Source organism: Anolis sagrei, chromosome 2 (assembly GCF_037176765.1).
Source record: "Anolis sagrei isolate rAnoSag1 chromosome 2, rAnoSag1.mat, whole genome shotgun sequence".
In the NCBI taxonomy this organism is placed as follows: Eukaryota; Metazoa; Chordata; class Lepidosauria; order Squamata; family Dactyloidae; genus Anolis; species Anolis sagrei.
The window spans coordinates 136,581,438-136,608,375 of NC_090022.1; the positions used below are offsets into that span (position 1 = coordinate 136,581,438).

The 26,938-nt window shown below is 39.5% G+C and overlaps 1 protein-coding gene across 1 annotated transcript; it reads right to left on the reverse strand.

Moving 5' to 3' along the window:
- Positions 1 to 6,503: 6,503 nt before the first annotated feature.
- On the reverse strand, positions 6,504 to 24,812 carry LOC132768378 (keratin, type II cytoskeletal 6A-like). The gene is made up of 9 exons (XM_060764195.2): positions 24,074 to 24,812; positions 15,576 to 15,790; positions 12,827 to 12,887; positions 12,014 to 12,109; positions 11,469 to 11,633; positions 10,933 to 11,058; positions 9,093 to 9,313; positions 7,990 to 8,024; positions 6,504 to 7,892 (listed from the first exon to the last, which is right to left on the reverse strand). Exons 1-9 carry the CDS (start codon positions 24,659 to 24,661, stop codon positions 7,504 to 7,506), a joined length of 1,896 nt encoding a protein of 631 aa, XP_060620178.2. The 5' UTR covers positions 24,662 to 24,812; the 3' UTR covers positions 6,504 to 7,503.
- Positions 24,813 to 26,938: the final 2,126 nt, after the last annotated feature.

The window sequence follows — 26,938 nt, forward strand, 5'->3', positions numbered from 1 at the left end:
TTAATTGAATAAACTATTTCTGAACCACTTTTCTAGGCTTAAATGCCTTAAAATTATGGTGTAAAAATCATTAAAAGGTGTTATATAATATGTAATAAAAGGTGTAATAAAATGTGTAAGATGTATAACCATGCAGCTAAAACTACAAAACAAATTTTTTTAAAAAAAATTTTTTTAAATGTAAAAAACAGTTAAACATTTTCTGAAGGTATAGGACAAATTGCTGCTGTTCAGTCACCATCCAAAAGATGTTGTCTTAACAGCAATCCATCTTTATCCTTGGTAGTCTATGAATCTTAAGCAGTCTTGACAGTTGCATAAGGAATTCCTGCCGGTAGCCTTTCTACCCCGACTCTTCATGTGCTGCAGGGATTTATTTGCCAGCAGATCTGCTTGTCTATAAACACATCATCTCTGGAGGTAATTTCCCCTGGATTAATGTGATCTGAACATATCTCACATTCCTCCAAAGAGTCATGAAAAGGGATGACTGCAACCGCAGCAAGAAAATACACCCTCCTAGCCTCAGAAGGAAGTGAAACCCTGGCTCTGGTTTTTGAAAAATAGGACAGTGCAGTAATTTTAATATGGAATATGTGCAATTGACTATGGAATGGCCTTAGACTTTGATCCTCGGATGACGTGTTTTAACATTGAATGTATTTTAATTACATTTATTATGTCAGTAATTTTAATCTAAGTTATTTTAAAGTGAATATTGTATGTTTTGAGGCACTGTGTAGGTGCCACTTGTAAGCTGCCTTGAGTCCCTTTTGGGGTAGAGAAAGGTGGGATATAAATAAGGTAAATAATTAAATATACTAATAACAGAATTCCAGTTTGCTATTGGGGTTTTAATACTTCCGTAGCAAGTAATACTTTTGGAGATATTTTCATGTGGGTTACTGATACTTTTGTTAGATCTCATCTGATGTGCAACTAATGGCCTCATCATATGGAATCACCTCACAACGTGGTGTATCCAGTGGTGGCCAGTGGAAGAAACCTGTCAACCATGCCCCACATCGCCTGGATTCCCCCCTATTTCATCCCACGGGGGAAACAGTGGAAGCTTCCCATGTTCAATTGGACTCAACAGGTGGGGGGGGGGCAGAGTGGTGGACACTTCTCTCTGTGGGATGAGGCAGAGAGGAAGCTGGGCGATGTGGGGCATGGTGCAATGGTTTCCCCAAGCTTCTGGCCAGGCACTGCCATGTGTGGCATACACTGGATCCTTTCTAGTTTTGCAATGAGCCCCACCAGAAGTAGTTCTATATCATGGGATAGGTGCCAGCAGGCTCCATCACAAAACTATAGAAGATCCGGCATATGCTGCTGAAAGTTACCCTATTTGATGAGGATGTCAATCATTGGAGTCCTCATTTATGGACTGTTTTCACCAAAAGAACCCTAACTTCTACTACAGGGCAGTTCTACCTTATCCACTTCTTGTTTCTTTAAAAATGTGGTTACCAGAACATGAATTATTTATTCCTTGCACTGAACTTTCTGTTCTTTTGGGGAATGGGAAACAATTATCAAAGTTCTATTTAATTATTTTGCTTTTATAGTCAAAAGCAACAGCACAGAGTTAATATCACTTGCCTAGTTGGAAATGAAACTGACTTGGGAACAAATTGCATTGATGAGGTCCAACATTCATGTTTTCCAGCTTCCTTGGCAAGTCGAGGTGCAGTGGGGCAATCCCAGCCCCCACACAACATCTCGATGACAGCTGACACTTCCCTATCACACATGGGGAAACAGCACTCCATGCCCCCCCCCCCCCCACCAGCCCCATTGTTCCAAATGGAGTACAGGGAGGGTCCCATGTTGGCACCACAGCGTCCTACGATACTGTCACTCTAGTTGACTCATGGGGCGCCGCCAGACGTGAGCCTACATTGTGTGATGGGCGGCATGGGGCTCCATCAGCCAACTGGGGCAGAAGTGTCCTAGGATGTTGACTTTCTATTGTGTTATGAGGTCCTTGGTTCTGCCACTTGAACATACAACAAGACATTGGAAACCTATCCACAAGCACTAGATTTGTCTCTTCATCTAACAACATATCCAACAATCCCATCAGATCCAATATTTATACTGTAATCATACATTCTTCCTTCAGATTCGAACCCACTTCTGGAATCAGTGTCCACATCAGCATCATTTCTACTTCTTCCAGAGCTGTGTTCTACTCCATCTGAAATTGCTGTGCTATGCACTACCCTTATGCAGAACTGCCAATGACTCTGGAGCCAAACTGTCTATTTCTTAAGAAAGTCTATTGCTACCACCTTTGCAGTCACTCTTATAATTTCCATAATCTTGTGGTTGAATTAATGCATCAATTCCAATTTCTGTAACAGGTGTGCCTCTAGTGTCATGCACATTAGGTCTGGATTTAGTTCTTCCTGTAGTGATGTATCACACTTTTGAAGCTGATATTCTCACTAGAACTATGTATGCACCTTCCAAGAGATATGCTCTTTATTTATTTGTACTGGGTGTGGGGGTATTTTTTTGCGGGGGGGGGGGGATAGCTAAATATTTTGGTGTTTTGCTCCTCTATATCTTTTCCAACATATGTCAACTCTAAGGCAAACCTATCACATAGCTTCCTTGGCAAGAGGTGTTTGGAGGAACTTTGTCTTTACCTTTCTTAGTAGTTGAGATGATGTGACTTGTCTAAGATCATCCAATTAATCTCTCAGCATGCAGAGCTACATGACAATTGAAATTTTTTTGAGAAATTAAATGATTTTGATTGAAATTGAAATGTTTTCCCTGGAGATATCTGTAAAGGCATTAATTAGCATATGATTATTTTGGTCTACATTTGCTATATGGGATGGGGATGATTCTGAGTTGACCTCCCAACTGATTGATAGGCCTATATTAAGTGGCCAGTTCCTACTTGAGAAAAATGAACCATTGAATGTCAAGGTCAGACGCCAGCCAGTTCAGATAGTAGTTTTCCTCGCGAGTAGTTTTCCTGCTTCTCCTAATACTACCAGCATTACTATCATTGCTAGCAGACTCTATCACAACACTGAACATTGCTGAAAGAGTCAATATTTATGTGTATTTCACTGATTCCGTAATAAAGTTATAAACTATATTATAAATATATAAAGTTTGTATAAAATTTATAAATGTGCTATTTAATATATTTCTCAAGACAATTCTGGAAAATTTAGTACAATGAGGGGCACTTGGAATTGCTGAGAGTTCATTCAACTCCTTACCAAAACAACACTTCCCATCTCTGGGGAGAATAGAGAAATGATTACCAGCTGCTCCAAAACCCATATAGGCAGACTGATCCAGAACTCAAACAATCCATGTGTTCATTATCACAATTTGAAGGAATAGCCTGGAAAAACCTACACAACCCAATCATTCTTCTGTTTGTTTGTTTTTTTCAAAAAAAATCATATAGGAAGAACTACTGGCAGAAAGACTCCCCAGACCCACACCTGATGCTGACGCTACCTCCCCAACCCTGCATCATTCATGCCACTGATGGCTCGGTGCAGCTGATATATACAACTTCTCTGCTCAAGGCTGCTGCTGCCAGCCTTTGTCACTGTTGTCGCCTTAGTGTTGTTGGGTTTGTTTTGAAGGGTGAGGTGGCATCTTAAGAGAGTGGGAGTAGCATGATTTAGGAACACTGATTTATTTGGGAAGGTAGATCTTTGAGGTGTTGTCTTTGCTTGGAACAGGCTTTCTTTATCAGCTGGTTTGGGCTCCCCGGCGCTGAGTGGCCTGAGGGCCTGGACTCTGACCTAGAACCTGTTTTTTTCTCTCCCCCCCCCCCCCCTCGGTGCTATTTGTGCCATCAAGAGTGGAAGTGGCTACAGGGAGGGGATGGCAGACAGAAGGAATCCCTATGAGCTAGGACTGTGAGGCAGCAGCAATGTAGAGAAGAAACAAAGGAAATACTCTCACTTCAAAACAAACATGGCAACAGTAAGGAACTTATCCCACCACCACCACTCCTTTTAAAATATTTTAATCCATTGAGGGTGTGATTTATGATGAGGGTGTGATTTATGAGTTGAATGAATTTTGGCACGCTCTTCCCACAATGCAGGGGAAGTTCCTGTCAGCTCCATCAGAATTCATTAAGAAAACATCAGAAACAGACATTAAAAAGAGAGGGGGTCAGAAATCATCTTCTGGACTCAGGAACCAGAATATAACTGGGGAGCACATGCAATAACATGTGGGATAGGAGCTGTCAAATTTGCCCGGTTTTGAATCACTTCACTCGCTCCCTCCATCTCCCTATCTCATTCAGAGATTTGAATTCCAAGAGGTTTCTCTATGGCCAGCACAATAAATTGGTGCCTTCCTTCTCGTCCAGAGCAGCAGGACGGGAGGGAGGAGAAAGCCCCAGTCTCCCCAGAGGTCTTTCCCCCACAGTTTTCTTTTTGTTAAAAAAATTGATTATTTGGGAGGAAATGTCAGAAAGATCAACATGTGATAAGGAGTGACTATTTGCTTTGTAACACTACAGCACTAAAGGCCATGATAATATGAGCCCCCCACCCCACCCCCCACCACCTCACCCCAATGAGATAAGGTCCAAAGGTGACAGCAGCAATAAAGGCCAGCAGCAGCCTAGAGAGGAGGAGTTGTGTGCATTAGCCATGTTGAACCAGTAGTGGGAGACAGTAGTGGCAGAAAAGGTGCGAGGTTGGGGAGGTGGCAGAAGTATCAGGCGCATGGTCAAGGAGGATTTTTGAGGACTGGTCAGGAAATTAGGCAGCAAGACAGATAAAGTTGGGCAATGGACTAAAAATATTAAAGCTCAAATAAAAGGGCTACATTTTATAATTGAGAGCACTCTTTTCCTCATAATTGGAGCTTCTTCTTACAATCAATGACATTATTGATGAAATATTGTAGTTATGACAGACTAAACATGTGAACACATAAGGTTAACATTTCAACAGAAAGCAGGTTTTTTATTATTTAAGACACTAGAAATGTTAGAAATCTTGAAAAATACAGTGGCAACTATACAAAGACCTATATCAAGAATAATGGAATGGAAGTAGGATGAGAGAATTACTACAATCTACAAACATACAGAGAAAGTAAATCAGGTAAGAAGCTAACACAATAGATTTGCCTAACACAGAGGCTTCTTGGTTTTGAATTTGACACAGAGATAAGATCACATATGGTTTATTATGAGGAACACAGCAACTGCTTTAAAAATGGAATGTAGAACTTAGAGATAATGTGGATAAATCTTTCGAAAACCTTTTCCATGATAGATCCTTTCTGATTAATTCAGGAATCAGTCAGGAATAGTTAATTCGGTTAGCAGATCTGATGGTCTCAAGGGAGTGCTTCATACTTATTCCATGTATAGCTGGACTGAAAAGTCTTACCTGGCTCTAGTCCTGGCAATGGAAAAGTGTCCTCGGTGAATTGGAGTTAGAAGGCAAAGTAAGTTGTCTGTGAGAGTATTAGAAAGCAAGTAAGAAGAACTACCATAAGCACCTCAGTCTCCCTCTCTTGAGGAAAGTGCCTCAATTTTTGTAATGATAGGCTTTGCACTAATAATTTTCTTGGAGGGGTGATGGTGATGGTGCCTTGTTAGATCACATTAGCCCATTTAACAACTTTGGCCATATAATGTATGCACACATTTGTGAACCTTCATGTTGTTTTGCTCTATTAAGTCAGATGTTTTAAGTTAGTTATGTGTTAACTGAAGTTCTATGTTATAATTTTCAATTGATTATGTTTTATTTAAATTATAGTTGTTACATTTAAGTTGCTCTTTATGTGGGTTTTATATGTGTAGTTATTGTTACTGAGGCATTGAATGTTCACCTTTTTATTTGTTGGAACCTGCCCTGAGTCCCCAGGGGAGATAGGGCGGAGTATAAATAAAGTTTTTTCAAATTCTTTCATATCTGAAAAACAGACACTCATGGACATTAGCTTGCAAACAGATTGTAATACTGGAGGGGATGTGATGGGTGCACTTTAGCCCAGGGTGTACTGGTGCATCTCATTTATCTGTAGTAAGCAGATTTTGCAATGCCTTCTGGCGATTCAGAAACTTGTTCAGAACAAAGTGTGACCAAAAAGAAGTAGTGCATGAGCATGGCAAAGACAAAGATATCTTGGTAACAGTACTCCCAGCTATCTTTAGTAGGATTCTCTCTTAGGCCCAAAGGAGGTCGCTCTGTTTTTTGGCAAACTTAAGGGACTAATTCCTTAGAATTTTGGCAAGATGTTGACTTCATGCCCGCTTTAAAAAACAAAGAAATATTGTGTCATGCAACATTCTCATTCCTTTTCTTGTTCCACTCACTGAATATACAAAACTTGCCTACCACTTCAGATAGGTGGTTCACTCAATGCCTTATCATGAGTGACATTTCAGCCCCTTTTTGTGTAGTCAACAGATAGCAATGTTAATAGGATAGCAATACTGTATGTTCAGCTATAAACACAACAAAAGAACAAAGGATACCTTAAAAACTAACAGGTTTATTGTAGTATGATTTTTTTTTTATTGACAAGAGATTATTATATCAGATACATGAAACAGACAATGAATTGGTTGGATGATTGAGCTGTTGCTCATTGTTAGCAATATGTAACACTTGAATAGGAACAAAAGCTGCTTTAAAACCTATGTGAACTGTAAAACTGTTTACAATAAAACATTTGTAAGTACATTGGAGTTTTCAGAAACAACACTTTTTTCTTGTGCTATTGGGGCTTTTTTCTGCTTTAGTTACAAGTCAGCATCCTTTTCTCTTTTGGTATAAAAAGTTTGTAGTGCTGTCCTTTTGTAGTTAGGGACAAAATAAAGAAACAGAAATCCTCAAACAAACTATGCTACCGTTTGCTGAAGAGTTGAGCAACTTTATAATGACCTTGGAGCCAACATGATATTAATAGATAAAACGTTAACATCTGAAAATATTACAGAATCATGAAGATGCATTTCCCCATCTGCATTGTTATGTGGCTTGGTGTCCAGCTGAATTGATCAGAAACAGCTAAAACCACATACAATCAGAATAGCCTGTGCCATTTCAGTGTCTGTAGGTGGATACCTGTTGCTCTGTTATTAGGAAATGAGCAGTGCTTATACATCACAAAATCAGCTTGTAAGGGAGAAATACTATAGACAGCCTTCTTACTAACTGGCTTTGTATGTGCAAGGAACACCCCTCCCCCCCCCCCCAATTTAGCTGAGGAAAGACACCAGTACACCATTCTCCATCTTGAGTTTGAAATGGTACAAAGGTGCCCAAACAAACATATCTGTTGGCTTAGAGTGGGCCATAGTTAACACTCTAATGGCATATGAAATATTTTAAATGATATCTCTGTTGAGGAAATATTGTACTTGGGAAAATTATTAGTAGATATCTCTGAGTTAAATAATGTCAAGTTTTGTAATTGTAGGACATTTTGTTGTTTCTTAAAGTAAGAATAGCACAACTTTTTAAAAACAGAACTTTAGCTGCTTATTCTGCTGAAGGAGCTTGTGGTTGGCAAGATCTTCATGCCTGAGCTGCTCCCTCCATAGCTGTATCCTCCACTAGCGATGTTGCCTGAACCACTCAGGCTGCCTCCACTGCTAAACCGGGTGATTTTTCCTCCACCAGTACTAATGTGTCCACTGCCACTTCCTCCACCAAGGCGTATTCCACTTCCTCCTCCTACACCATAGCCGCCTCCCCCTCCACCAAGGCTCAGTCCACTTCCCCCTTCTAGACCATATCCCCCTCCCCCTCCACCAAGGCTCATTCCACTTCCTCCTCCAATGCCATATCCACTTCCTCCTCCAACACTGTATCCGCCTCCTCCACCGCCACCACTGATGGTGCTGGAACTGCTGATCACAGCTGTAGGAATGGAAAAGTTGGTTAAGATATCTTTTCTGTCTCTCAAGCATTAAGGTAACTTTCCAAATAATCTGAATAGTGAAAGTGTTATACTTACAGATGTTTACAGGGGTTGGGCATTCACCTGACATCCTATAATAGGGGAAGGAGAAACGCCATGTTGAAATAAGAGCAGTTCTTGACATACCAGCCAAATACCTTTCTTTGTTATAGGAATTTATCTAACTGACAGCAAAGTGAGCTTGATCAGATATATCTGCTCCTCCAAGAACACTTCTTTAATTATTCCTTACACGGGTTGTTGTAGGTTTTGTTTTGTTTTTTGGCTATATGGCCATGTTCTAGAGGCATTCTCTCCTGATGTTTCACCTGCATCTATGGTAAGCATCCTCAGAGGTTGTGACCTCATGGCCATATAGCCCAAAAAAACCTACAACAACCCAGTGATTCCAGCCATGAAAGCCTTCGACAATACATTCCTTACTTACATGCTATCTTAAAGGCATGGAAAATGAGATTGAGAAGGAACCATGATAAAATGAGAATAAGGACTTCAGCACATTGATTAGGGGCAACGGGGTGATTCACCAGCCTCCATGGTGAATTCTGCAGGGCAATCATGTTGTCCCACACTCTGCCTCATCCACAGCTATGCTTTCCCATCATACATGAGGAACATCACCATGCTGCTTCTCCCCCACACTGACCCCATTGTTCCCAATGGAACACGTGAAACCTCCTGTGTTGTAGGCAAAGTGTTGTAGGACACTTGCACCACAGTTGATCAGGAGCCCCATCAGAGTGTGCATTGTGCAATGAGTGGCATGGGGCTCTACTAGTATGATGAAGTTGTATGTTAGGCATACAACTAAAATTCTGTGGATCACATCAAACTCAGAAAGATATAATATGCCCTGTATTGCCTACGTTTATGGTATTCCCTTCCAAGGGCATTTTGCCATCAGTTCTGGCCTTGAGAATCCATTTATTTTATGTTGCTTTTAATTGGCTGGCTGTTCTTGCTGAAGGAACTCTCCACAATCCTAGCAAAACTTACAAGTCAATGATGGGTGAGTAATCTTTTGATCAGAATAAGCAGTCGTATTTGAAATGTCACACCCCATGCTAACCCAAAAAGAAAAAAAAAGCACTTGGCTACCTGTTCTCTCAGATATGTCCAATTTCCTGGTCTGTACTTACCTGCTCTCCTCCCCCTCCAGCAGGGTCCTGTAAGTTGCAATCTCTACATCCAAAGCCAACTTCACATTCATCAGTTCCTGGTAGTCACGCAGTAGACGAGCCAGTTCATCCTTTGAGGCTGTTAAGGCGGTCTGCAAGTCAAGCAGCTTTTTCTGAGCATCTTTGAGGGCTATCTCTCCACGTTGTTCAGATTCTGCAATGGATGACTGCAGACCATTAACCTGAAACAGGAAAGGAGAAATGTCTCTCGTAGTTAATCTGGCCTTTAAGAACAAGGCTTAGCTTCCTACTTCTTTCTGTAAATACTATCTCACAGAAAAGAGACACGATCTTCCACATGGCTGAAACCCCAAGCAACTTTGTGAGCTCTTCCAAATGAAGATAATTTGATGGCAGATGTTTCTTTCAAATACATTTTTCTTTCAAGGGACTTTTATTTTCAGTATAATGGGCAACCTTCTATACTTGTACTCAAATATGAGAGCCAACATGGTATAGTGACTTGAGTGTTGGACTAAGACACTGAAAGACCAGAATCAGAATTCTCATTCATTCATGGAAAATCACTGGGTGATTTTGAGCAAGTCACTCTCTCTCAACCAGTGAAAGAAAACAGGAAACTTCATCTGAAGAAATATTTGCTGAGAAAATCCATGCCGAAAATTACTATAAATGAAAGCACATACCAACTCAAGTCTTGCCCTCTCAGTGGATGGTTTACTATAGATGTTCCACACAGAGCTTAGAAACATTAATTTTGAAGAGGCCTATCCTTAGAATCCTGAACCATCATGGTGATTGTTGCTTGGAAGATTCTGGGATAAAAGCCTAAAAGTAACTATTCTACACACTGATCTAAGAATAGATCCTGAGCAATTAGCCACTTTATTTTCAAAGTGCCCTTTTGTTCTGACATTGCTGCTTTCATTGATTTTTGCATTGCCTCCTTGTAGCTAATGATGCAATTGTACTTTTCATGGAATGAGGTCAAAGGGATGACAGTACTTTTATTGCTGGTAGTAGCACTTTTGTCATACCTGGAACTGACATAGTCTGGATGAAGAAGCAATGAAGTCAAACAAATACTAAGAAAAGACATGTTCAATGCTTGATTCTCCTGATATTCTGTTGACTGGGCAGCCTCATCCATACCACAGAAACTAAATTCTATACTCCAGTTCCACATCCACATTCTTGGGTCCTGGAGAACCTTCAGTATAACCACATTTTGTGTAGTAAGAGCATTGCAGGTGTCTAGCTTACTTTATCAGATTAAGAACTGGTTGTTCAGATTCCAGGTATATATGCAGTACATATGATTGAGAACTGTAGAGAATGAAATCATAGGAAAAATAAATGTAGAAAGGGGGTCTTGGAAATATCTCCTCCATAAGGTCATCGGAAGTTGAAACCAACTTGATGCTAAACAACAAAAAAACCTTACAGTGACATTTATATTATAATGTTAAAAATAATCATAATGGGGGTTTTTTCCCCTGTCAGGAGTGACTTTAGAAACTGTACATTTGCTTCTGGTGTGAGAATCAGCCGTCATTAAGGACATTACCCAGGGGATGCCCAGATGTTTTGATGTTTTACCATCCTTGTGGGAGGCTTCTCTCATATCCCTGCATGGGGAGGTAGAGCTCACAGAGGAAGCTCATTCACACTCTCCCTGGATTCGAACCTCCAACCTGTCAGTCTTCAGTCCTGCCAGCACAATTGTGCCACTGGGTGCTCCTAATCATAATGATGAAACCCTTCATAGTTGTCTCGGTGAACTGATTGCCCTAGAATAGTTACACCCTAAGTGGTAAGAAAACAAAATGCTGTGTCTTACCGCTTTCTTCACTATTTCAATTTCTGCACGAAGTTTGTGGACAATCCGACTCATCTCTGCAATGTCATCTTTGGTGGTTTTCAGTTCATCACAGTGTTTCTGAGCTGTGGTTTGAAGTTCTTGATACTGGAACAAAGCAAAGCAACAGTCACTATATCTCTCCCAATAACAAAAACAAATGAGAGAGAGAGAGAGAGAGAGAGAGAGAGAGAGAGAGATCAAGGAATTGTTTGGTGTCAGATTAGGTACTTGTTAGCTTCAGATTATAAAGTGACAGAAGATGAAGCCAGAAAAGTATTATATCAGTTATCTTTGACAAATTATCCATTTCATTTTCCAAAACATTAAGGAATGAGTTGTACTGTCTAAGACAAGAAAATTTATGCAGATGAAATTAAGGGATTGGGAGACAGTGAACTCATTTTTCAATGCCAATGTGAATTCCTAAACCGTGGAAGATTTCCATTTTAAATTTAGGGGAGTTTTTCTTTTAATGCCAATGAAAAGTGTCCACCAGTTGTTGAAGAGACTCTCACCTTGCTTTGATACCAAGTTTCTGCCTCATTTCTGCTTCTGTTGGCAATATCTTCATATTGGGCTCTGACTTCAGCGATGATGCCATTGAGATCCAGATCTCGATTGTTGTCCATTTGTAGAACAACATTGGTATCTCTAACCTGGGATTGGACCTGAGACAATTCCTGTGGGAATGATAATGATTTCATTTATCAGTTTAGGATGGAAGGAGTATTTTAGTGCACATGATAAATATGGATTTTGCTGTAGAGTCCTGGCTACATCTATAATAACTTAGGGAATTACACATGGCCCACAGATCACATCCAATATTACTGGTCAACATTGGGAAAAGAAAACCACCAGTTTATTGTACTAAAATACATACATTACAATGTCTGTGGGATGCCCACCATATATGCTGAAATGCCACATTGGTCACACATTGGATTATGTTTTAATCAGCAGATCTGTTGCCCATATCAAAACCCATGGATATTGTTTTTTGAAGATGGTACAAAAATGTGGTGCCAATCAGATAAAAGAGGAATGAAAGGATCCTTACTGTCTCAAAGAGTGCTCTTAAGAACTGAATGTGTTGAGTCAAGGAATCAGCCTTGGATCCCAGATCTATCTTGTGCATGTAGGAGCCATCCACATCCTGGGGAAGAAACATAAGATCACTATTTAGCAAAAGGTTACTGTTACTATTGAGTAGAATATATCCACATTACAGTTCGGTGTAGACTATACATTTTGATGATAGACAATGAACAAATAATAATGAAACTAAATAAAGTGGAAATGCCTTACAAGTGAGTGCAAGAATAATGTTCTTTGTGAAAACATACTTGCAAATTTATTAAAATAAACAACGACTTAACAGTCTAAAACATTTTTATTTGCATATGAGAAACTTTCTAGATTACAGAGGTGTAAAATTTTGTTTCGCTCCTAACATGAACTGCTGTGTAAATGCAATGGCAAAAACTATCTTCTGTATGCTTGTTGTTGTGACAGTGAATGTTAGAAATAAAAGATTGTTGATATTTGTTGTTACTCTTATACTGCATAGATACATGTTTTTGGATCACAGTCCATGTGAAATAAGAGTAATCATTCCATCCTCAGTTTTTCTAAAATAATTTGCCAAAACCCACTTTTCACTCTCTCTTTCACTTTGCTGCCTTCATTTTATAGGCCTGGTAACTGCCTGGCAAAGCTTTCTGATTTATTTCCATTTTATTGGCAGCCTCCCAGAGCAAGTTTTTGGGAGTTTTGGGGCAACGTAGTGGAGACAGGGATTGACAACTCTGCTTCTACTGCACCTCTTCTCGAAGCAGAAGTCTAGTACAGGATACAGTCCAGCGGTACTTACTTTTTTGAGCACCACAAAGTCGTTTTCACAAGCTGTACGTTTGTTAATTTCATCCTCGTACCTGTTAAAAGTATAACATTGTTATTTGTATGCTTTCACTTTTTTTCTACATGATGTTGCCAATTGGAATTTTGAACCATCAGTGATTCAGACTTACCACCTCATCAGATGGCCAGCGACTGAAGGAGGTGGCGGTGTACTCCACCGCAAAGCATGGGGAATAAGGAGCCCAACATCTTGCATCATCCGCATCACCTGCCTCACTGGGAGGGCAATCACATGGGGGGAAGCATGGAGCACATGTGGTGCATGCAGCTTCCCCCCAAAGATTGAGCAACACAGGAAGCCTCCTATGTTTCCAGGACAGTGGCGGCACAACAGTTTCGCCCCTCTGCACCCACAGAGCTGGCATGATGTCATTTGATATGAACTAGCCCCATATGATGAGGTTGTCTATCTAACAATTTGGTATTATTGCACCAAAACACTTTATACACAGGGGAAAGCATTTTTTGCACTGAAAACTGCACATAAAGTTTGAGCGGAATAAATCCCAGTCTGTAGCATTTTCTGTCTGAAAAATAGCATTTTCATTACAGAATAGGATTCAGGCCACCAACATTATCATTACTGACGTATTTTACACTACTCAGTGTATATATCTTCATTATAAGCTTTTAGAAAGACCACAAGCTTGGCAGAGGTTACTGCTTCAAGCCTATTTGCTACCTATAGTTTCATGATGGATTTTATAGCACACTAGCTATGAACCAGAAAATACCACACACCATACATAAACAATAGCACGGAAAACTGCAGGGAAAGAGATTCCACCTAAGCATTAGGGGGAAAAGAACTATGGTGGTAAGAACTATTCAGCAGAAGAATGGGCTGCCTTGACGTTCAATGGAGTCTTTGGTCCCTTCTATAGTGCCATATAATCCAGACTATCAAAGCAGATAATCCACATTATCTGCTTTGAACTGGATTATCTGAGTCTACATGCAATATAATCCAGTTCAAAGCAGAGAATGTAGATTTTATATGGCAGTCTAGATGGAGTCTTAGTCTGTGGCCCAGTCATGTGCATGTTACTTGAACTGTATTTAATGGGACTTATTAATATTAAAGAGTAAAGATTCAGTTGTAGCAGCTTCAGTACCTGAAAAAAGGGTTAATCAATGGGTTTTTTTCTTAGATACTTTTGCAGAAGGTGAGTCTGATATTATCCAGCTTCAAAAATAGCTACTTGTGAAATTTATTCCCTTTACAATTCAAGCTAAAATTCAGAAATTAATAATTCCTAAGCCTAAATATTAACCAGAATGCATTTATACTTCAAAATTGGAATTCTTTAATGTAGTAGATAAAAAGTACATACTTCCACAACATTTCATACATTTGATAAAAGTGGGCACAAAAAGGAGTCAAACGAAAATATGTGCATTATAAACAGTGCACAAAATGCTCACCTGAAAAAGTGTACAAAATATATTTATGGGAAGAGGGAAAAATGTTGAATGAAAAATGCATAAACTTTCATGCAGACAGAAACAATTCTATGCAGTAAACAGACCTCCTGCATATAAAACAGCATTTTTGTACAGAAAATAACATTCCTGTTCAGAATAATCCTCATTCTATACAAATAGTTGTGTGGAGTTTTGTTTTGCTTTTTGTTGTTGTTTTTTTGTAAAACAATAGTTCCCAAAAAAATAAATTGTCTCCAAATACTGCACAGTTTTCAACATTTTTTCCATTGAAGAAAACAATGGCAATTTTATTTCTTCCCTAAAGGAACACAATGTATATCGCTCTGTATCTCCATTGTGAATAGACTTGTTCTCTACCAAGAATATTTCAATGCACTTAACTTCCATGGTAAATCTATTCTGGATTTTATACTGAACATTACAGAACTCTGTCCTCAAAATAAGTTCATCACCTTTAACGAAATGTAATAGTTAAAGCAATGGCTCCTTTAAAGTTCACACTCAAATCCAAAATAGGTTCACTGAAGCACTGACATGGTGACTACCAGTCATTATTGTGGTGGAATTAAAGTCTTCTCTTTCAGTCATGGGTGAGAGTGAAGTAGTATTTTAGCATGGGTGTGTAAATTGTAAACAACATTACTGCCTATTCACTGAAGCGGGGCAAGACTTAATGGTGAACATTCAAAACTTTGAAAATGCATGTTCAATCAATTGGTTGTACCTCTTGACCCAGTATTCAATAACTACCAAGACCATGCAGGGACACCCCATCAAAAGAATTCTGATAGATGGACATCCTGCCACTGCTTTAAACATCTCTAGGGAAGGAGACTTCACCACACTCCAGTGTAGCATATTCCTCTCTGTAGGAATAGTTTGGCAGAATTTATGAGGGGCATCAAAGACATTGAGAATCTAAAAGGAAGTACAGAAGGCAGCGCCTAACATAGTGCAGACCAAACATCTAGAAGGAAAGGTAATAGCTTTTCAGGGATGCTCTGAATCAAGTGAAGTGGAAGAAGGAAATTAGTAATGAGAACATCAACAAGTGGCAGTATGAAAACAACAACAACAACAACCATGAAGATGTTTAAAAGGAGTATGAATAAAACTGGCCAGAACAAGTAATGTCATTATTTTGCCTTCTTTTGGGTGAATTCTGATGTCTGATGTCTCCCAGCTACCATGCACATATCTACCTTTTACTACACTTAATCTTAACCAAAATGCAGAGAAGCATACTTTTTACTTACTTGCTCTTGAAGTCCTCAACCAGCTCTTGTGTGTTCTTCAATTCTATATCCAGGTGATTCTTGTCATTGGTGAGGCTCTCAAACTGCCTTCGAAGGGTGTCAATGTAAGCTTCATAAAGTGGCTCCAGATTGTCTCTCAGAGCTGGAGTTCCCTGCTGGTATAGCAAGTCCCACTTGGTCTCCAATACTTTGTTCTGTTGCTCAAGGAATCTCACCTGAAACATGACAGGGGGGGGGGGGGGCAAAGGAAAGGAGACATCTGTTTATCTTTCTTGAAGATCGTTTGTGATCTCATGTCAAGATATTCTTATAATGTGTTAATATGTTTTTATATGGTATAGTCTTATGATAGGACTCTATCATCATGGGTAAATCTTTCCCATCCCATTGCAGCAGGTTTTCGTGGGTCACATTTGACTGAAGGGAAAGGAAGGAATTTGGAAAGATTGACCTGTTCTAAGGAACTCATCACATTGCAGTCCAATTTGTGAGTGATAGCAGGGTGATTCACCAGACAGCATAGTGGATCCATGGGGCAGCAGGGAAAACCATCACCCCATGCCCCACATTGGTGCTTTCCCCATCCCACAAAGTAAAGTATCACCACCCAGCTTACCTCTGTTCATCTCAATGAGAATACAGGAAACCTCTCATGTTCTTTGGGCAGCATCCTAAGATGCTTGGGGGATGCTGGGAGGACAGATTCCTGCTGGAAGTTGCTGTGCATCATCAGATGGGATCTGGCAAGCTCCATCCTCTCAGCATCCTCCAAGTGCCCTAGGATACTAAAATTCTGTAATGTGGTTAAGTCCTTAGTACCAACTGAGAAGAAATAATCATTGCAATTGAATGATATGTTGTCTCACCTTTCTGTCAGGAACCAGCTTCCAGGCCTTGGGGTTTGGCGCTGGAACCTGGGATCCTGACGTAGGACATTGACCTTGAAAGACAACGGCTTGTAGCTTGGCAGGAATGTTGCGCGGGGTTTTGACTTGACGGGAAATGTACTTTCAAATTGGGGGGGGGGGGGTCGGCTTTTCACATGTCCATGCATCCAGTAGTAAAGTTTCTCGTTGATACCAGAGCACATTCCTGTGTCTTCATTGGGAGCAGCTGCTGTGAGCTGACACCTTTCAGTAATCAATATAATAGGTCTACTCTAGCTAGAACTCACCAACAGGATTCTAGTCATTGCTTCCACCACTGTTCAACCAGCAGAGGAATTCCACAATATCAAAAGATTTTGATGATCAGAGTAAATTCTTTCCATCTTTGGAAAGATTTTTCTGGTTCCATTCATCTAATATGATGCATTTGGTCTGGTACCACATTCCTTAACTGATTGGCAGGGAAGGTAGAGGAAAAGCAAAATATTTGTTTCTTATTTTTCACAAAAATGCCCATAAAGCTCATCTGTCTTCTTTTTTCTTGTTTTCTGGCCTTTTTTGAAATGCATCTTGCAAGGGAGACAGGAACTGCCTGCACACACCCTCCTCCCTCAGAATATCTCAGATACTAACTAAATAACAAATCAGCTTGTTCAGGGAGGTAGCTATGTCATGATAGCAAAAACAACTAAGAGGTTAACAGTACTTTGAGGTGTACACTTTTATTCAGAAGAGTTTAAGGATAATAGCACATGTATTTTGATGCAATTAATTTGGTTTAACATGTCTATTATTTCATAACAAATCAGCACAAGGTACCATCTGATCTTTTAATTTAATCAGGGCCAGATCTGGTTCGTACTTGAATGGGAGACAATTTGTAAGGAAGTAACTGGCAAGCCATCTTTGAGTATTCTTTTCTTAAGAATTCCCTATGAAATTTAAGGGTTCACCCTAAGTCTGCAAGTTATTTGAAGGCATGTACACAACAAGCCCTTAACAATTTTATGTTTCTGGCAAGCACCACATCAAATGAAAGTTTTGAATTTAGTATAGCACTTTAGTTGCTGTTTTGAGGACTAAGATGATAGCTGAGGAGCAAAGCAGAAAGAAACGTTGAGAACTAGTTTGGTCTCATCTATACTGCCATTGTAATGCAGATGGAAGATTTTGGATTATATGGAGACTATGGACAGGGCAGAAACTTGGAAGGAAGCAGGTTAAGATAACCTACCTCCTCCTCGGTTTCTGTCCCCACCCCCAACCTAAACTGGGGGTTTCCTTTGAAGGATGGCATCCAGACCCCTCCAGCCACCCATGGTATCTTTAAAAGGTCTCTCTGACAGGAGGAAACAAACTAGTGATAAATCTTCTAGCACATTTGTATAGGACGATAATTTGGAACTGGTGTTATGTATCATACAGCCTAAAGCTTGGGGAAAATTTTCCTGTTCTTGGCTTGTCTCTGGGTCTTGGATCCTTATACCCTCTGGCTGGCCTTCCATTTTATTAGCTGGACCTGAGAGCAACACTGAGTTTCAAAGATTCCTTTCAATGGCTATGGTCCCCGTCCCCCCAGAAATCTGGGGGTTCTGGTCTGCTTTCAGACAAATGGCCTCATCACATTGAGGTCCTTAATGTGGGGAACAACAGGAGGACCTGTAGAGCAGTGAGGAAAATCATGGGGCAGCAGGGCAAATCTGTCACCCAGCATCCCACATCACCTGGACCACCTACTTGCCCATCACACACTGCAAAACATAGCTTTCTTGAGTAATCCTACTTTGTTCCCATGATTCTCTACCTAAACATGAGTAGTCTCTCATATTCAGTTTCCCCCCTCCTTTCACACTACTTAACTCAGCTGACATGGAGTCCCACTGGAAGTAGATGTGCATAATGGGATGAGAGCTGATGGACTCCGTGCAGGCTACATTGAGGAAATGTCATAAGATGAGGACCTCATCTAATGTGATGAGGTCCCAAATTGCTCCCCTCATGTGACTTTGTTATCACCAAAAAACAGAAAGGCAACAGTCAATAAAGATAGTACCCTACTTTATCCTATTTCTTATGTCTGATCTTTTTATTCCTTGGGATGGTCAGCAAGGAATGTACACACGTGTATGGTCAGATATACATGCACGTGTGTACATATATATATACTTATACGCATAAACACACATACCTACTTTTATAGTATTAAAACCTTAACAAAGTAGCCCCTAACAAAGTGCTGGAAGTGTAAGAAGGAGACCGGGACATATTATCATATGTTCTGGAAGTGTAAGGGAATCCAACAATTCTGGTCAATCGTCCACAAACATACACAAAAAATAATCAAAACAAGATTAGAAATGAAGCCGGAATACTACCTGCTCAACATGACAGACCCGGCCCTGAAGAACAACGAGGAAAAAATTTTCTTCTACCTCGCATCCGCGGCAAGGATGCTAATTGCCCAAAAGTGGAAAACCAAAGAAACTCCCTCGGCGGATGAATGGACTAAAAAGGTTATAGATTTTATGGACTTGGAGAAGCTATCGTGTTTAATGGAAAACAAGAACAAGGAGAGACAGACCAACTGGAGTTACTGTAAAGATTACCTAAAGAACATTCAGAAATAAAAGACAAATAATAACAACAATAAGCTAAATAAACAATAGAAAACGTGGAATCAGAATCAACAGATGACAACTCAATATTTTATAATATGAAATCCATCTGTGGACCAAACGGAAGTGTCTAACTTTTTTCCTTCCCCCAATCCCCCTGCCCAACACCCTTCCCTCACACCTCACTCCTCCCCCCTTCCTTACCCTCCTTATGTTTTTACCCTTTTAAAGCCAAACAGACCTCAAGGACTAAATTTCTAAGCTTTCCTATCTACGTATTGTTCCCCCTCTTTCGATGTCACAAATATCAAATACAAAGTAGCCCCTATAAAGCTACAATCCCCATGAAATATGCATTACTCCTATTGCTGTAATATACATCTTGCTTTATTTAACAATAGCTAAGGTAGCTAAGGCAGAGAGGCACTTTTGTTGGGTGCTGGGAGATCTGTGTAAGGTCTACACAATAATGAAGGTGTAGTTTTATTTTTCTGGGAAATCAAAAGATAGTAATAATTTTGTTGGGAGAAGGTGCTCATTATGACAATATGAATTTGACTTGCCTTTGTTTTGGGAGTGGGCATGATCTCAATAATAGGATATCTGAAGTAGGAGGGAGCAGTTGTTATGCTTTGTTTTCACTTTAGTGGCTAGACTGTGTTCACTAGAGTGTCTTCTATCAAGAATAGAAACATATTCAATACTCAAATAATTACATTTCCAAATTATTCCAGAATACAGACTTTAGACCATGGGAACCACATGTATATTGTTACTCAGCCATAGGCATTCTGGGTGGCCCTGGGCAAAGGACTCTCTTTCTCACGGCTTCACCTCCTTCATCTGCAAAGCCAGCATTATAGTAATAAACAACTTGGCCTCAAGGAATGTTGTAACAATTTACAAGATAATGATTTTAAATCTTGGCACAAGAGTACAGTTCAGTTGCCAGACAATTCTCTAGTAGCTAGAGCTTGGAAAAGTTACTTGCTTATATTCCATACTAGTTAAAGACAATTACTATTCTAACTTCTGCTCCCAAGATTTGAGGATCTTGATTGCCAAGTTGAATAGCCATCTCTTAGAAGTGCTTAGTTATATATATATTATGACTGGGGATTGAACCAAATAGCCCTTCCAACTTTATGATTCTAAGAGTGCATCTCCACTGTAGAATTAATACTTTTTGACATCACTAACATCCATGGCTGAATATTATGAGAGTTGTAGTTTTACAAGATATTCAGCCTTCTCTGTCAAAGAGTATTGATGCTGCAGTAAACTACAATTCCATAGCACCCTAAATTACTGGGAGAGAGCAAATTATCTTTCACAAAACTGGACAGTGGACCTCGTGTTATTTGTGGGAGAAGACTGGTGCTAAAAATCAAAGATATAGCCACCACCCTGTAACTTGTTAAGGACCAAGGTGACAGTGTCCTTGGATATTACTTTCTATGTTTGTATCCAAAATTGTGAAAGTGCATCCATTCCTTGATGAAGAAGAAGAAGAAGAGGAAGAAGAAGAAGAAGAAGAATGTTGTGTCTAAAATACAACCTTGGCTCACCATTCCTGTTCAGAGATGTCCATGTTTTAAGGGTCAATGGAAGGAGTGATCTTTATCCATATCATGGATGAGTGAGCACAGAGCACTGAAAATCTGCACATAGATGTCCAACCACCACCAAGTTCTCATATGATAAGGTGAAGCCCAAAGCTTTTGTAGAGTTGACACATGCCCTCAGTTGGACACAACTAACAGATATGTCTTGCCAGACAGGGCTACTGTTTGGCTTTCCATGTGGTATCAAGAACCTGGATGGAATTTCATTAATTGAAGAGCTGTGGTCTATAAACAAGAAACAGAAGTTCTTATAGATCTTATGAAAGATCCTGTTTGATTTTTTAGGAACCCTTAAGACATATTTCACATTTGTGTGGTTAAATCACATCCCAATTTTCTCAGGGATCAAGTCTTAGGTGACAGTATAGTATCTACAACAGTATACTGGAGTTTGAGGGTACCTATCATTGTCATGGTAAAATAACTCCATCTGTTTATTCATTTTTATGGTTATTTTAACAAGTTTGTTGAAAAGCCAATGAAGGAAATGGCCCTGAGAACTATATATTCATAGCATGGCATAGAAACCATTCATATGAATATGAAAACCTAACTTCCACTTTTATCCATCAATCATTTCATTTCCAGTATACATGCACATACCTGTCTCCAGTCATACATACATGCAGGTTTGTTTCTCCTCTGTTGAAAAGACAGTGGAGTAAACCACAATCCTGTGTAGGCCCATTCAGAAAAAATATCTCACTGAGTTGAATGGAATTTTTCTCAGGTACATCTTTCCTCCATCTTCTTATTCTGAATAACATCAGAGTTATTTTGTTCACCTCTTTCTGCTCAGTATGAATATTTATTCTGGGTGCATCTACACTGCAGAATACAGGCAGTCTGATACCACTATAACTGCCATGGCTCAATGTTATAGAATTGTGGGATCTGTAGTTTGGTGAGGCACTGGCACTCTTTAGCATTGAAGGCTAAAGGCTTGTAAAACTGCAACTCCCAGGATGCCATAGCATTGAGCCATAACAGTTAAAATGTCATTGTTTCCTTCTCTAGAGTAAATATATTACCTGATAGAAGAAACAGGTGATTTTTCCTATTTCCCCCTGTCTCCAAGGCTATGTATATTATTCTTCCTGTTAGCCAGTGAATCCTGCCTTCCTTAGGAAAAACTTCAGGACATGGCATCCTCTATCAGAACCTCCTTTTTTAATGATTTATAGTGTTTGTACTATAAATATGCACCTATGTTTGTACCATAAATATGCATCATACACAGCCTGTGTTGATAAACTTTTCATAAGAAAGAAAGACTCTGAACCTAGCAAATAGAATTCCAACCTATGGCTTTTCTTAAATTGACATTCCTAACATGGATACTATTTAATGTACTGTAAGCTTTGCAGATGAAGTGCAAAAGGTGAGAGATGTTACGCTAATCAAAAATGCAAAGAGCTACTTTAAGCTTGATAGATACACACCTTCTCTATCACCAATTCTTTTAGAATCTCCCTGGCATTTCAACAATTTGGCTTGTGATGAGATTTGCAAAAACAAGAAGGAAGACTGTTGGAGAAGAACAACTAGCCACCATGATCACACAGTATGGCCTGCATCTTTCTTAGCAACCAGCCCCCTTAGCAACCATCTTTCTTAGCAACCAGTAAAAACAACTCTAGCTCTCAAAAATACACACTTAAAAAACTACATTTGAAATGGCTCCAGTTTCAAAACTTGAAGTTCCAAAACTTGCTGTAATCATGAATTCACAACATTTAATTTCTGTTCCAATTGGAAATAATTTAAAAACAGCTTGCACTGCCTTTACAAAAGGATTTCGAGAAGACAAAAAAGAAAAGGGAAGACCAGGGATGACTTTGCTACAGCTCTCATTTTACCCAGAAGACTTAGCTCTTGCACAAATCTTAATGCCTAGCAGGATTATATATTCAGTTGCATCTCATGAACATTAGGGAGAGAATCATATTTTTCAAGAGGAATTTTGGCTGCAAATCATTTGCTCTGGAGCAGAATATCTATGTTCTTGGAGGTCAAATGCTTTGTGGCTTATCACCATATCCTTGTCTGTCAGGTGTGGGGAAATTATGTGGTCCTCCAGGTGTTGGTGGATTGAACCTCCTGTCATCTCTCACAATTAGCCCTGGCATTTAGGGATTTAATTGTGGAGGACCACAATGCGCCTAGTCTTGTTTTAAGTACAGAAATATGACTGCCTTGCTAGTTAGAGATGTGCCTGAGAAATTACCCAGATTGCTTCACTATTCTGAGCAGGGTTGCCATCTGCTTTCTACTGATGAGCATATCATCTTTAACCCCTGTATGACAGGCCAATACAAGCAATCTATTTATTCATTGAAATAACCTAATGGATTTGCCTGATGGAAAACAGGGAGAATTTCATTTCAGATAATGCTTAAACAATTGACTAAAATCTGCAAAGATCATATCCAAAAAAGAGGAAAAGTTTGAACATCCCAGTGTGAGAGAAAATGAAACTAACAAATATCCTTCCACCTACATGTGCCTGAACATGGTGATAAGACATCACACTAAAACCTGAGACATCCAGATGGGCAGCCTTAAGAGTTCACAGATGATTGGTAATTCCTTTAAGCTTTTGAGAAATCTACCAATGAATAGAATCATGGAGCTGGAAAGCTACCAATCAGCCATCTCCTCCAAACCATTGTTCACAGACAAAAGATCATTCCAATACTTTTAACATCCTAGACATTAGAAATGGGGAAGCGGGGATCTGCATGATTCAACTGTCTTGAAAAAGCATCCTTGAGATTTGCTACAAGAAAAAATGTATATCAGTCTTTCAAGACTCAGAACATTTGCCAGGCTGATAGGACATTTCAGAAAATAATGCATTGTCAAATGTGTTGACAAATGTGAATATACAATTTAAAAAATATGCACAAGCATATTTTTGGGAATGGGAAAAATGCAAGCTTTTGAAAACATATGTATATGAATTCCAGTACAGGAGCAAAAAAGAGAGTCTTGAAACCAGTATGAACTAAGGATGAAAGCAAGATTCAGAGAAGCACAACTTTTCAGGTTTTTCTATCCATATTTGACATGTGTCTGTTACATCTTATTTGAACATCTTCCAAACAAATGGAGACTGCTGTGTAAGCTTGCCAAAAGCAACCGCTTCCATCACTTAAGTTTCACTTCTAAACTTCTTCCTAACATCTAGCCATCATGTAAAGTCCTAGACTTAAAGGTATGAATTCAACCACTTAAACCAAAAGCAACTTCATTGAATATTTTTTTAAAAAAAATACAGCTATAATTAAATCACTTTTGTTCTCCTTTTCTGTTCTATCACCTATTTATTGTACCTCCTCCAGACCAATATTTTCTCTATCCCATCTTACCTTGTCAATGAAAGTGGCAAATTTGTTGTTGAGGGTCTTGATTTGTTCTCGCTCCTGTGTCCGGACCCTCTGAATATCTGGATCAACTTCCACACGCAGAGGAGCCAGTAGATTCTTGTTAACAACAACATTATGGATGCGTCCTGGTGCTGGTAAGGAACCTGGTCCTGAAGGACCATATCCTCCACCACCAAAGCTTCCAGCAGGACCAGCCTGTCCAACACCACTTCCAAGGGCAATGCCACCTCCTAAGCATGCACCACCACCAAAGCCTACCCCACTTCCTAGACCTCCATAACCTGTGCTAAAACTGCTGAATCCTAGACCACTGCCAAGGTTTCTTCCACAGACACCACCTGCAAAGTAACCTCCACCTCCTCCACCACCTGAAACTATGCCCATGGATATCCTCTTGCTTCCACCAAGGCTGTGAAGACTTCTGCTGCCAAAGCCACCAGAGAAAGCTCCCACTCCTCCGACTGGAACCATGGAAGTTGAGCCATTGCACACCCTGAATCCACTGCCTGAAACAGGATATCCCCTTCTTCCACCCGTGGAAAAAGATCTGGAACTAAATTGCCGGCTCATTGTGGCTCCTTGAGAAAAGTAGATAAGGATGGCAAAGTTATGGAACAAGAAGGGAAGAGTAGAGGTTGGAGGAGGTTGAGAGTCCCCTGTGATGTGGGACTGGGTGACTTCTCCTTATATGTGTTTGAGGTGCTGGGTTTGGTTGCATGAGAATGCAAAGATTAAGGCAGAATGTTTCATCAAGGGCTTGGCTTGCCTTCAAGCAATGAGTTCTCCAGTAACGGCTCAACCCCAGCAGCAAATGCGCAACACACCTATTACATTACTTTCATTTTGTCAAAATTGCTGGCTTTGCAATCCTTCTTGTTTGCATCTCTTTCATGTTATCCACTACCAGGCTTACCTTTTTCAAATGGAGTTAATCCTAGATGCTTACAATACAGGATAACATGAGGGGATATATTCCTGAACCAATCCGTAGTGTCATGTAGAAAGAGAAACCTAGTGTGCAATTATACTTTTCACACATTTAGAATGAGACCTCCCTGCCATGAGCCAAGTAGAAGAAGAGACCCAGGCTTCATCTACATTGGCCATTTATGCAATTCCAAGCCAGCTCAAAACTGTTGTGGTCACAAAACACACAATGCCAATGTGCACTGCAGCACTAGTTAAAGGTTATACAATACATTAAAGTAGGTAACAGGAAACTCTGAAGTCAGCCCTTTAATGTTCTGCAGTACATCCCTAGTTGTCCAGTTCTCAAGATGAAATCAGCTGTGCAGAATACAGAGTGTATTGTAGACACCCACCCTTGCTGATGCACTTTGTAAAATTCAGAACATGGGGCAAAAGGACTGCCTGAAAATACCCCAAAGTTATGGCTGGCTAGCAGGGAGCCAATTGACCCCCTGAGAGGAATAACTGATTACCTACATTCCTGTTACTTTCCTTTTTTTCACCTCCAATGCCTTTGAAACACTAGTGCACAATTCTCACGGAACTGAAATAACCACAGTTCAGTTTGAGTCCAGGTTCCATGGTTAAGGTAAATCACCTTCCTGGCCTCAAATGAGTACCAGACCTGGAAGTCTGATGGTGCCCTTTAGATGTCTTAGCTTTCAGCTTCATTCAACGTGTCCAGTAATATGTTCAGAACAATGAAGTCAAAACACTTCATTATTGTAGTATGCCTTCAAGTCATTTTCAATGTATGGTGATCTTAAGGCAAGATTTTTTCTTGGCAAGATTTGTTCAGAGGGGAATTTGCCTCTGCTTTCCTCTGAGGCTGAGAAAGCATGAGTAGCCCAAGATCACCCCATGGGTTTCCACAGCCAAACAGGAATTTGAATTCTGGTCTCCAATCATAATCCAATACTCAAACCACAACCCCACATTGGCTCTTAAACACTTGGAGCAACTCAGTTGGAGGATAGCCACTCTGCATGTACAGTAGACTTTCTATTAATAAGAATGCTTTCAGATGCCGTGATTTTAATAACTGTTTTTAAATTGTGTTGTTTATTGCTGGGTTTTAATATAATTGTTATTATATTATCGATTTTTAATTTTTATGCTATATGTCTAAATGTTCTTTTATGTTTATGTTTTAATTTGGTTAGGTTAATTTATAGTTATTTTATTTATCGTGTCATCAGCAACCAGACATTTGTATTACATTTTTAACAAAAAAATTACAGTTATATATCTTGCTATTATCTTTCACATGTATGTACAGCATTGAATTTTTCCTTTATAATGTTGGAAACTGCTTTGAGTTCTCGTAGGGGAAGAAAAGTGGTATATAGGTGTAGTAAGTAAATAAATAAATGAATAACTAAATAAATGCAAGCAACCAAAATGCTCAAACAACTGCCAAAAATAGAATAAATAATACTTTCATTTTTAAAAAAATCATTTTAGTGGAAATTTTACACTAAGTTAAGTTTGTCTTTATTTGTCTTTATTTGCTTTTAATTACTGCATTTTAATATTACTATCAAGTCAATACAGAGCTTGTGGTATGGTATACTATGACGTATGGTTTTAAGCCTATTTTTAATTGTAACTTTCAAGCAACAAGAAACTACATCTGTCTGGCATCTACCAAGCCCCTTGGGTGACAGTCAACTGAGAGTCTACTGTGTTGACATTCCATAAGCCAAGAATCATTTGACAAAAATGCCAGGAGAGCCTTACATGCTTCTCTTCACAGTATAATATCACTGATACTTTAGCCTTACTTTTCTATAGATGTGACAGTCATCATCATCATAATATGGAAGACCTCAATTTTGTTAAAACTAAGTTTTAAATGGAAAGATCAGTATGATAAAC